General features: G+C 40.9%; 1 protein-coding gene across 4 annotated transcripts in view; it reads right to left on the minus strand.

Annotated features, from left to right (window-relative positions):
* POU2F1 (POU class 2 homeobox 1) overlaps positions 1–12,209 on the minus strand; it is a 184,415-nt gene extending 172,206 nt beyond the window's left edge. The window contains exons 1-2 of one of the 4 annotated variants that reach the window (XM_005663135.3): positions 12,092–12,159; positions 435–478 (exon numbers count right to left, since the gene is read on the minus strand). Coding sequence is in view for 2 of the 4 variants with exons in the window: in XM_005663132.3 (XP_005663189.1) it covers positions 12,092–12,152 (61 nt within the window). In the remaining 2 variants the exon portion in view is untranslated. Of the gene's footprint in view, positions 1–434; positions 479–12,091 lie in introns of all 4 variants that reach the window. The other 3 variants (XM_005663132.3, XM_013996798.2, XM_005663134.3) reach the window with 3 other exon arrangements.

Below are 12,773 nucleotides of genomic sequence, written 5' to 3' on the forward strand. Positions count from 1 at the left end.
TTAACTCACTATACTGCAGCGGAAACTCCTAAATATAATTCTTAACACAAATCCAAAATATTCAGGATTCCTGGGTTAACAGAATCAGCAATCTTTATACAAACAGCTTCAAAATATTTTTATAATCAGCAACCGGAGATGCTTGAAAGCTAGGTTAACACTAGATCTGGGAATCAAGTGTCCATCTCTCCAAACTCCAAGATAGGGATGAAATGCACCACTGATTCTAGATCACACAATCTGGAACTGGGAACTGCATAAGAATATTAAGGATAAACTCAGAAATAATATCTGTTAAATAGAACATCATTCAATTTGACTGGAAGGAGAAGTTAACAGTTAAGAGCATAGTAATGCTCTTAATTTCATACAGCCACAACCAAAATAGGTCAGAGACTTAGATGCACCACTTAGCCTCTTTACAGTTTTCTTACCTGAAAGATGAAAAGAATGACAACTGTACACACTTCATGGGTCACTGTGAAGATTAACATGAAAATGCATGTAAAACTTGGTAACTAGCACAAAGACTTAGTAAACATTATTATTGTTATCACTAGAATATAATACATTTGTTAAAGGTTATGGAATCTCTTCCACAAATTTTGCTTTTGTATCTGACCACTAAAAAAGGACAAAGATGGTGAAAATAGCCTCATTATTTGCAAGTCATCTTCAGCTCCTCAGCTAAATCCTACCCTTCCTGGACCCAGTCAAGCGGAACTTCAGTAACTTTAAAGTGCTGTGTTTTCCCTGGCTTCAAGAATTATGTATATATTGCTCCCTTTGCTTATTAGAACATTTTCAACCCTACTTCCTACTCCCAGCCTTGATTCACTTACAGTCACCCTTCATGTCTCAGTGCAAACACTGCTTCCTCAGGAAGCCCTTCCTAAATCCTCCTGTCCAGATTAGGTGTCCCTATTTTAGGCTTATGTCCCTATCATATTCAAAATCTCCCATATTTTACCCAATTAACTATGAACAGTGTTATTTAACATATGACTTGCCCAACAGATTGCAAGCTTTGAGAGGACAGAGTCAGTGTCTGTCTTTATTCACTACTTTCTCCAGTGCTGGGTGCATGGCAAGGAATAGAAGCTCTATAAATACTTATTAAATGAATGCAGAAGGACCAGTCAGGTTGGTTAATTATAATCCAGTTCATGTTCACACTGAGAACTATTAAAGTTCCTGATAAGCTTACTGTCCTTGTTCATTCACATTCTACCAAGATGTTTCAAGCTTAAAATCTAAATACCACTTTTCAGACTCATATGTTTTAATTATGCTGCTCATATGTTTTTAGCTCTGCTGCTGAGATAAGATCAAGGTTCCATATTCTTTTTTTTTTTTAATGTCTTTTATTTTTTCCATCATAGCTGGTTTACAGTGTTCTGTAAATTTTCTACTGTACAGCAAGGTGACCCAGTCACACATACACACATACATTCTTTTTCTCACATTATCATGCTCTACCATAAGTGACTAAAGTTTACATTCTTAATATGTCTATTAAAATGGTATTCAGATGAAAGTTAAGCAAAGTATCTGTTGTGTTTACTGGTCTTCACTCACCCAAAAAAAAAGATGCTTTTCAAGAATTCCACAGCTTAAAAAGAAAAACAAAGTATGAAAACAAAACACAATTTATCAATGTAGAATCATATGGACCAGAAAAGTTATGTAATTTGTTCAGTATCATGACAGATAGTATTACAAAGAGAATAAGGATCAAAGTTTCCTAGTGCTCTGTTTCTTTCCACTATGGAGTCTTTACGATACCCTGAGAACCACAGTTCAAGATATTCTAAGCAATAAGCTTAAAATGCAGCAAATAATCATTCAATGCTACCCAATCATTTGTAAAGCTTTTTAAAACTATGGATGGCCATACTTCTACTTTATTAGAACTCAGGAGGTAAGGCCTGGGCCTTTGCATGTGGAAAAAGTACCATGGGTGATTCTTATCCCAGCAAAGATTGAGAACCCCTAATTTAATCAATCAAGCATCATTTGCTAAATGTCTACTCTGTCCCTAGCAGTGTGTTCCTGCTCTCAAAGCTCTTAGGAGACAAGATTTACTTATATAACTCAATTAGAGAAGGAAATAAGACTGTGTATAATGAAGTGCTGAATTAGCTAAATGAACACAAATTAAGTGCTAAATTCAGACAAAAGCAGGACAGAAGCAGAGGCTTGAGAGATCAGCTATTTTGTGGATAGAGTGGAGATACACAGGTCCCATACGATAAATAAGGATAATAGTTCTCAAACAGTGCAGCCAGCAGGAGTCTAAGGATCCCATAAAAGGGCCTTAAGGGCCACTGTTAGGAGTAGAGGCAGGAGGCTTTCCCTGCCCCTAACCATCTCAATCAGAACAGGGCAACTCTTACCTTTTAACATGAAGCTTCTGCCTAAAATTCATTTTGAAAAGAATGCCAATGGCCTTTTGTTTGAAAACTCTGATTTACAAATGCAGAAGAAGAAAAAGAAAATCAGTGGTGAAATAATTTGCCCTGAATTCATAAAGCGAATTACTGATCTAGAGCCCAGGTCTCCCAACTCCCAGTGCCCTTTTCACTATTCCACACCAAATAGCACAACATTCCAAGGGAGAGGACACTGTAAGCATGTCAGCAAAGATTCTCACAGAGCATCCCAAACATCAGTCTGAGCCAAACAGTGGGTTTACTTTCAGGTTGGGTCTCCATCTGGGATGGAGATGTGAAGGGGGAGAGGAGAGGGGAGCCCATGCATCAGAATGAAATAAAGCCACCCTCCCACAACAGCTCTTCAACACAAAGTTTTAGGGAGATTTTTTTTTTTTTTAATTAAAACCTGATTAAAAAAAAACACTTTGTGGTGGGCCTATAAGGGGACTTCCTGGTGGAATTGTTGAGTCATGCTCTTTAAGGAAGTAGTAAAAAGATAAGAATGCATAGGCGGGGGTAGGGGTAAGATAAGAGAATGCCTTGAAATTAAGGACAAGCTTATGTTTGCCACAATGCAATACCTCCATTGTATAGAAGCCTTTCAGGGGAGTACCTCCCCCTCCCAAGGTGCTGGCTGCACATGGGAATGTATAACCTGCAGTACGATGTCCCATGGAATCAATCTAAAAGCTACAGCTTCTTCTCTACAGCAGCACAAGTAATAATATTGCAGATTTTACTCTTGTGCTCACTGAAGAAAAATTATTACAGTACTTTAAAAATGCTTCTGCTACCAATTTGTTACTTCACACAGCACCCCTCTAACACTGGTATTATCACTATTTTATTGTTGAAACAACTATAGCAGCCAAGCAAAAGTGAGATGTCTAGAATTTAGTGTTCAGATTCAATGCTCAGTCCAAACACAGTGGCATGAGCATAAATCTCAATCCTATTATTTGTATGTTTATCACACATTTACTTCAGTAAAACTTTTTGTGATTTTTACAATAAACTTGTTACCTCATAAGAGTCAACCAAAACACGTTGAAACTGAATTCATTGCCTATTCCCCCAAACGGCTCCCACTTCCAACTTCTCTACCTCTGTTCATAGCATTGCTTTAGATAATCTAAACTCAAAACTTTGATATTGCCTTTGACTCTAATTAGCTGCTAACGACTTTAAATTAAGGGCTTTGATCATAGCTCCGTCCAGAACAAAAAGTTCAATGATTCCTTACAGTCAAGCAAATGAAATCCAAACTCCTACACTATCAACACAGCACTCAGAGCTCTCCACAAGAGAGTTGCAACCTGCCTTCCACCACTCTCCAATATACAGCCTTAGTGATAGCTGGCCTGGAAGACTTACTATTTCCCAAATACACTTAGTGCTTATTAAACGCATGACCTGTGAAAGTCACTTAATCTGAGCTTTATTTTACTCAGCTATAAAATGGGTATAATAATACTTGTCTGAAAGGAGCAAATGAAAATGCTGCTATAAATTTTAAGGTACTATAAAAATACAGACAGTATCATTATGTCATAGTTATAATAATTTTATTTACACTTGCCTTGCTTCAGAAAGGATATATGGTAGCCCACATAAAACACAAAATAACAGAAGCTTAAAAATGAAAGCAATAAATGAAATACAAAACCAAAAGTAAGGACCTAAAACGATACTGGGAATGAGGCTAAAAAAAAAAATGGATACCACAAGTGCCTCTTCAGGTTAATAACTTGGTCTAAACACTGTAGTCTGATTTGAAAAGGAAACAGGGAGTTCCTGTTGTGGCTCAGCGGTAATGAATCCAACTAGTATCCATGAGGACATGGGTTCAAACCCTGGCCTTGCTCAGTGGGTTAAGGATCCGACGTTGCCATGAGCTGTGGTGCTGTGCTGTAGGTCGCAGACAAGGCTTGGATCCTGTGATGCTGTGACTGTGGCTCCGACTGGACCCCTAGCCTGGGAACTTCCACATGCTGCACATGTAGCCCTAAAAAAGCCAAAAAAAAAAAAAGAAGAATAAAGAAAAGGAAATAAAGTCAATTAATTCAATGTCCAAAAGACTAGAAACAAAATCATTAGTCAGAAAAGAGTTGTTACTGTAAAAACCTGGGAAGGATTTCTCCCAAAGGTCCTTATTCTATGTGATATAACTGGACAACATTCTCGACATCCTTATTACGGATTATCTATTTCGTTATATCAATTGTTAGGTTGAAAGACTTTAGAGGCCCAGTAATTGTCTTATTATGTTTGTATCCTACAGCACTTAAAGCAATTAATCAACAAACCATATACCTCAATTTTTATACACTGGTTTCCAGGGATCCAACCTCTCCCTATTTCAAACCATCTTGCACATCACCATGCTAATTCCAGAACAAAACTTTTATCATGGGATTCCTTACTTTAAAACCTCCAAAGGCTTCTGTGCCCATAGAACAGATACCTTATTCTTTACCTATACAGCACAACCCTGAATACAACCTGCCCTGCAATGCTCTTCCCATCCCTTACCCTTTTAAATTCAGCTTAAAAATCTCACCTTCTACTAAAAGTCTTCTCTGACTAGTAGCAAAATGAGGAAGAGATGGGTGCATGGGGAAGAGGAGACTAGAAAGTCTGAAGGCTTCTGTTCTTATCCATTACTCAATCGTTAAGAGACTGTGGGCAAGTCACTAAACCACTGTGAGACTATTGCCTCATCTGTAAAGGCGTTAAGAGAGACTGTATCTAAATTATCTTCCAGCTATAAAGGTTCAGGATGCTTTGGTTCCTATATACTTGGACACACCCTGATTTGTACTCTGATCATTATTAACTATATACATTTTAATATGCAATTACTATCATCCCTTGGTATCTATAGGAAATTGGTTCCAGGATCTCTGCAAATACCAAAACCCAAGGATGCTCAAGTTCCTCATACAAAAAAAGGACATAATATTTGCATAAAACCTATGTGTACCCTCCTATATACTTTAAATCATCTCTAGATTACTTACAATACTTAGTACAATGTAAATGTTACATAAATAGTTCATGGGGTGCAGCAAATTCAAATTTTGCTTTTTGGAACTTTCTGGAATATTTCTTTCCAATATTTTAGATCTGCAGTTGGCTGAAATCACGGATGTCAAACTCACCAAAATGGAAGGCTGACTGTATATATGTGGCTTTAAAATTTTCCCTGTGTAAATTTCCCAGCCATCTTACACAGCAGTCTTATATTCTCTTGTTAGCCCCAAAGACAACTGACATCAGACCACGTACGAAGCAGCAGATAATTTTTGTAAGCTATGTTTACATAATTATTTTTAAAAGATTGATTATAATATACCGGTCTGCTGCAGTATGAATCAGCAAAAAAAAAAAAGCATTCCCCCCGGCAAGCACACTATTAAAATAAGTACACTAAAACAAGAAAATAGCTAAGTCACTTTTCCCTAAAAAATTATATTCACTCTGCGAGTTACAAAGCTATTCTGTCCAACTCTATTACCTGAGGAAGTGACTACATGTTAAAAACAACTGAGCTATTTAACATATACAACATAATGCTCACTTCCCAGGCATTCCTTCCACTGCAAAGAAAAAACTCACCAGTCCAAAAAAAAAAAAAAACACCTATCATAATTTTTTATTATTTTACTGATTTAATGGTTTAACTTTACATACTACGCTATGATTTCAACATAAAAACCAATAAAGTTACAAAGGAATTATGAAATAAATCATGTGACAAATTAAACTGTACTTGCAATGACTTTCAATCTTACAGGCTGAGTAAAGCTACTACCAAACACTCACACTGAGTTAAGTTTTGTGTTTTTCACACTGTCTTTTTAAAAATTAATATTCTGTATCTTTTTCTGGATAAGAATCTAGTTTCCTGGATAATACTTTTAAAAAGAATCTGATAAATGTAGAGGTTTGTTGAGTCTTCTTTTGTTCATTGCCAGACCTGTCTGCAAAAATCTAGGAAACACTGAAAACTTGAGTATCTGCTTAACTGGGAAAAAAATAAATAAAATCAAAGGAGTTTCTATCAGTTGCTGAGTACAAATAAGATATCCTACCAATGCTCAATAAATCAACATCCTATAGTAAAAACAGAACTCTAAAAAACACATGCATTTTATGTAAAGATAAACCACATGCATTTTATGTAAAGAGCTTCTTCAAATCAGAGGTTCCAAAACTGAAGACAATTCTCATATTCCCAATTCTAAATATACTGTACATGGATTAGTAAATCAGGCACTGGCTCCACTCATGTTATTTTTGTTTCCATTGCTTTTACTGCGGAAAGAGTTTATAGGGGCTCAGTGCCAGTTTAGAACATAGTTAGATGTATTTCACTGCAGAATAAAACCAATTTATTCCTAGGAAGAAATATAAATCTACTAAGTTATTCAATTACCTTTGTTTACAAAAATGTCGATAATGTGCAAAAAATGTTCAGCAAAAGAAAATGGATAAGGAATCCGTGAACCACAATTATTATCTCTTTCAACCTTGATTCCATTCAAAAAGATATTTTTACATAACACAATCAAGATAAGTAAGCAGAATTTTGGCCCAAAGAGTTTCCTATAAAAAGGAAAAGGAGGAAAAAATTCATTCAGAAGGGATACAAAAACTCACATAAGGCAGATGTCTAACAATTAAACTCATACTCAATAAGATTTTCTTTAAGAAATAAATAATAAACATGTTTGCTCAGGCATTTGACATTAAAGGAAACAAGAAACATGGGTGACCAAAAAGGGACATATTTTATCTATGACTTGTTCTGTTCTGTAAACAATAATTATTTAAATAGTTCTAAATACAATCACTGCCATTAGGAAAACACATCCCTGCTTAAAATTAGTCTTCATAGTAAGCCTTTACTAATCACAAAAACTGTGTACCTGAACCAATACTTATACAAAAGCAAATGAATGATAAGTCACATGCCAGTATTATAAAAGAAAATTAATTTTAACAGGTGTTTGAAAAAAGGCTAAAGCTGTGGGCTTTCAACTCTAACAAAAATAACCGATAACATAAAATCACTACTACATAATATTATAGTCCTCCCAGTACAAAGGAAACAGATATTCATGAAAATGAGAGATCAATTTTAAAAACACAGCTTAACACACAAACCCACATACCTAAATTCAAAATCAAGCAATAGAGATTCAAGAACTTAAAAGTTTCATTGTTAATGGAATACTTATGAACAATAACATTCAAATTTCTAGTTCTATCATTTTAGAACCAATCTGCTTAAGATATTCAAGGGTCCTTTAATCATCTCTAGCGCTTTATAAGAGCAATTTAACATTCTAAGTCCTAAACTTATTCCAAAATCCACTGACCAGATGCATAATAAATTAACAATTATTTCAATGTACAAAGCAATGAAACATATTTTATTTCTTCTGCTTTATATTGCCTATTGATGCAGAGAATAGTAAATTTAAAATGTGGCAGAATATTACACCATTTAAACCTGAAAAACCGTCACTGTTTTTTCCTTGATTACTGAGATTTTTGACAATGACAAAATGAAAGGAATTAGAAATTATCTGCAGGCCAAGGTTAAAATTTACTTGAAGAGTAATAACTCTGAAGAAGAATGATCCTTTTAGACATTAAAAATATTTGGTCAGCTGTCAAATGAATTGTCAAGACCTCAATTCGAAAGTACTGTTATAATTAATAGATGAGGCAAATTAAGAAAGGAGTGACAATGGATTTTCTGAAAACTTGTGGGAAGCTGCCTGACAGATGCAAAAGGAGACAGGCAGGTTATATACTTACAAAGGCTCTAAAGTAACCTAAAATAAAACACTCTATTAAACTTGGCTTACTAGTTAGAATTAGAAATAAGGCACAGCAATTCTACCACATTCCCAGGACATTTTAATCATTGCTTTAATATAAATTAGTGAAAAATGATGAAAAATGTATGACAGGAAAATCTAATATGTCAAAAATCATATGTGGAATCACTACCTCTGAGTGGAACAATTTTAAAAATCACAAGTCAAACAATAAAATGCACAAACGTATTCAGACTAAATTAAGACAAATCCAAAAGGAATTCTGAGGTTTTTTTTTTAGAAACTGTTTGCAAAACTCATGTTTTACTGTAAGTATTTTATGTACCTTATTTTAAACACTGTAATTTCAACCTAAAAGAATCTACAGCTCTCATCCTCTTCAAGTTCACTACTTTATTCACTGAAATAGGTTCTTAAGCAAATACAATCTCTTCTTCTTTAGCCTGGGCTAAGCTCTGATTAGGTCAAGAAACAGCTTCTTGCTAGAGTTGGGGGGACCACAAAGAACCTACCTAAACAAGCATGCTTATGGATCACTTCGCTGAGTATACTCTTTTAAAACCCATGGTCTCCATTTGAGAATTTGAGGAAATGAATTTTTACAACATCATAGAAAGGCAACCAGAATATAAGGCCAGTTAACAATACTCATCCTTTCCTGTATTACAAAAATTGTGACAAATTTTGTTTGTAAAATGCAATGTACATTTTATCATCTTGGATAAAATATCTACAGCCTCGGCAGTGGTTAAATTGCAGCTATAAAGGAAATTGTCCTGAGATAAATGGCTTCCCTATGAGAAGGTTTCACTGCTACACTTCACCTCAGGACAATAAATCAAATTAACTGCACCTTGTCCTCTGTCCAATGACATCATCAGTTTGACCACATCTTGGGAATCAGATGTAAAAACATATATTACTTAAGGAATGAAATCATATTACTGTTTTTTTGTCCAACTGACCTCATGCTTCAGGTCTCTGAAGCAGTCATTCACCTGAATATTCTCATGAAAGCTACAGATTTTTTTTTCCTGCGGCATTCACTGCCTGCCTACTGGAGATGAAATAAGAAAAATAGTCAGAACTGATTATTTGAAATTGGCTTGCTTTTAACCCATCAGATCTAGAAATTTGTTACCAATTAAATTGATGAATAATGTCTCACAAAATATGTACCTCACAACTGACCATCAAGTGTCTTAACATAATTTCACAGGTTAAACACATGGCTGGTAAACAACACTTCTCTGATACTTTTCTAGCAGGGGTTAAAAAACCACCAATGAGAAGCAACACTGTGTTTTTTAAAAATACATCAGAACTATAAAAATATCAAAGAAAAAAGAAAGAAAACTTTACCAAAGGAAGCCCTCAAATCAAAATTCTTTTAAATGGCAAAAATTAAACTGCCTCTCACAGACCAAATGTCCTAAGTCTCCATAAAACATAAAATCAATTCTGACAACTTAAAGAAGGGGGGGGTTCCAAGATCAGAGTTGACACAATCTGTGTTTATTCTTCTATTTTCACTCACTTAACCATGGCACTAAACACTCAAAGAAAACATAGCCCCATTTCTGTGTTCAGAAGCGCTACAATTAAAATAAGCAAGTCTATGACAGTGATAGCACAAAATTAACATCAGCCCTAATTTTTAATTAGAATGAACAGATTGAAAAAGGGATGCAGCACAGAGAAATTATGAAAGTGCTATTAATTGCAATTTCTAAAATATCTAGTTAGTCTACAACTCCTAGGAAAAAAACCTACTAGTTTCACAAACACTGCAGACCTTTACAAAGCCTGGAAGTGTTTAACCTGGGGTAGGTGCCAAGGGGCAGGGGCGAACTAACCCCAAAACAAGGTGATTTATTTCTATTAAACCAAAATAGATTTCATTTCGCCTCTGAAAATGAGAAGACACAGATTTTTGTTTCCTTAGGCCCAATATTATAGCAAACTATAAGAAAGTCTTTTTAAGAGAAAACAAAACACCAGAGTTGACGCTGAGCTAGGAGCCATTTGAACGCTAGTAAGGCCCCAAGAGGGCTTGTCGGGCCCACGGAGGAGGGGTATGTGTGTGGAAGTTGTTGGGGGGCAGTCATTTTGGTTATTAGTAAATAAATCAAGCGGCAGAGAACATGAGGCCTAGGCCACTGTTAGAGGAGCCAAGGCCTAGCTCTCCCCCTTCTCTTCCCAGCACAGCCTGGGTTTGATCTCAGAGTCCTGTGGATTGCCAAGGAAAAAAAAAAAAAAATCATATCGAACCACAAAAGCACATGGGGCGAATGTAAAATATAAACACGGCGTTGGGCTGTGAGTGGCTGTTATTAAAGGTCTGAATTACTAAACATGAGAGGCGGGGAAAGCCAGGCGGCCATTTCAATAATATAAACCTCCCCGAATTAGACATTATTCAAATGAGAGAGGTTCAGCTAACCAGAGTCAAGAGGACCCAGCACCGAGAGAGAAAACCCGGGCAAAGCACCAGGGAGGGGGACCCCCGCCCCTGCTCAGCTCCCAACAGGAGAGGGGAAACCAAGAATATCATCAACTTGTCATTCAGCCGGCTCTGGGGCAGGGGCAGGAGGGCAGCGCCTCACATCCGAGTTCCCGAGAGGCCTCCAGGCGCTTCTGGGGCCTGGAAGCGGGAGGCCCCCGAGGGCCCCGGGCCGGGTCGGTCCCGGTCTAGCGCAGAGGCGAGGGGCGGGGAGGGGCTGGGGGAAACGGTGCTCAGACCGCACCAGGCACCTCCAACACAACTCGCTCGGGAAACCACGGCCGCCGGGGGACAGGGGCTTTCCCAGGACCCAAGGGGACCCCTGACCGCTGGCCCAGAACGCATGGGGCGGCCCCAGAAGGAAACTTTACCCGAGGGCCGCTTTCAACCCAGTCTGCCCCTAAGGGGGCGAAGCGGACCCCGGCGCGGGCTCCCCACCCCCTCCGACTCGAGGCCACCTCTCTGCGCCCAAGAGCGCTCACCCCTACCCACCGACAGCGCAGGCCTGGTTCGGGTCAGGCCGCCACACGAGGGACAAGTGGGGCGCGGCCGAGGTGCTCGGAGCCGTGACCCCCGGGCTCAGCCCCGCTCGGACCCCCGCGCGGCGGCAGAGCGCGGGCGCCTGCAGGGCGCTCTCCCCGGATGCACCCCCGGCCGCCCTTCGGGCCGCCCCCCACGGTGGGCAGCGCCCCCCTCCCGCTCCGGCCCGCTCCCGGGGGGAGGACGCGTGCGGCTGTCCGGCCGCCGGGGTCCGCTCCGGCCCCGCCGCCTCCCCGGCATTGTGCTCGCCGCCACCTCCATTCCCCCTCCACGCCCCCCCCCCAAGCCCGCACCCGCCCGGCCCGGGTCGCCCGCCCGCGCCCCGCCGGCCCAGCAGCTATGAATATGTAAAATGTCTTTATTGTCCTCTCTCTCTGCCCCGGCCCTACGGCCCCGCCGCGGACCCGCTCGGGTCCCGGCACCGCGGCGGGAGGCGGCGGCGGCCGGCGGCGGCGGCGGCGGCGGAGGAGGGCCGGTGCCCGCGGGCGGGCGAGCCGGCGGCGGGGTGGGCCAGGGGCAGGAGGGAGGGCGGTGGATCGCAGCCCCCTTTGCCCCTCGTCTTCCCCCTCCGCCTGGCCGCTCCGAGCCTCTTTCCCCCTCCGTTTGGCGCCCGGCGGGGGCTCCGTGCTCCCCGGCCCCCCATCTCCCCGCCGTTAATTATAATAATCCTGAGTACTAATAAATTATGCTAAGTCGCGGGGGGGGCAGCGGGAGCCGGGGTTGAGTATGAATATGAATATGTAAAATGCTGTAATGATTACCTGCTGCTGCTGCCGCCGCGGCTGAACTCTCATCTTGACTCGCTGCTCCTCCGTCCGCCATTTTGAATATTTTAACCAAAATCGCCCGGTCGATAAACCCTCCCTCGCTCCGGCTCCCCTCCCCCCTCCCGCCCTCCATGCCTCCTCCCTCCTCTCCGCCCCCTCCCGCTCTCTCTTCTCCCCGGGCGCGCGCCAGGGGGCGCGCGAGGCCGTCCCCTGGCAAGAGCCCCACCCCCTTCGGGCGCTTGGCGCAAGCGCCCTCTGGCCGCTGTGGCTCTTGAGTAGTCAAAGCGCCCTCAACCTGCCAGTCACCCCTTCACATCATTTTTCCGCTTGGGCTCTGCACATGCGCGACTCTCTCCACTGGCTTGAAAGGCAGTCTGCGCCTGCGCGAGCTCTGGCTCCCTTCTGAAGCACAACCTGTGAAGTGTAGTACCGGGAGCACTTGTGCCTTCTTCCAACCCCCACTTCTCCCGCCCCAGTGCCTTCCCGGTTTTACTCTGGCTTCCCCCAGTGGCATTCTAAAAGAAGGGCAGGGGACACAGCGGCCAGGAGCGTGGAGTATTGGTGCGTAGACCAACCCTCGTCCTCTTGGCTGCGCACTTTTTAAGGCTTTCCACGTAGTTGAAACAGTGACAACAAAGGAGGGGCCGCTTCCCTGCTAGGTAATTTCCGGCCCTGT

Source organism: Sus scrofa, chromosome 4 (assembly GCF_000003025.6).
Source record: "Sus scrofa isolate TJ Tabasco breed Duroc chromosome 4, Sscrofa11.1, whole genome shotgun sequence".
Lineage (NCBI taxonomy): Eukaryota > Metazoa > Chordata > Mammalia > Artiodactyla > Suidae > Sus > Sus scrofa.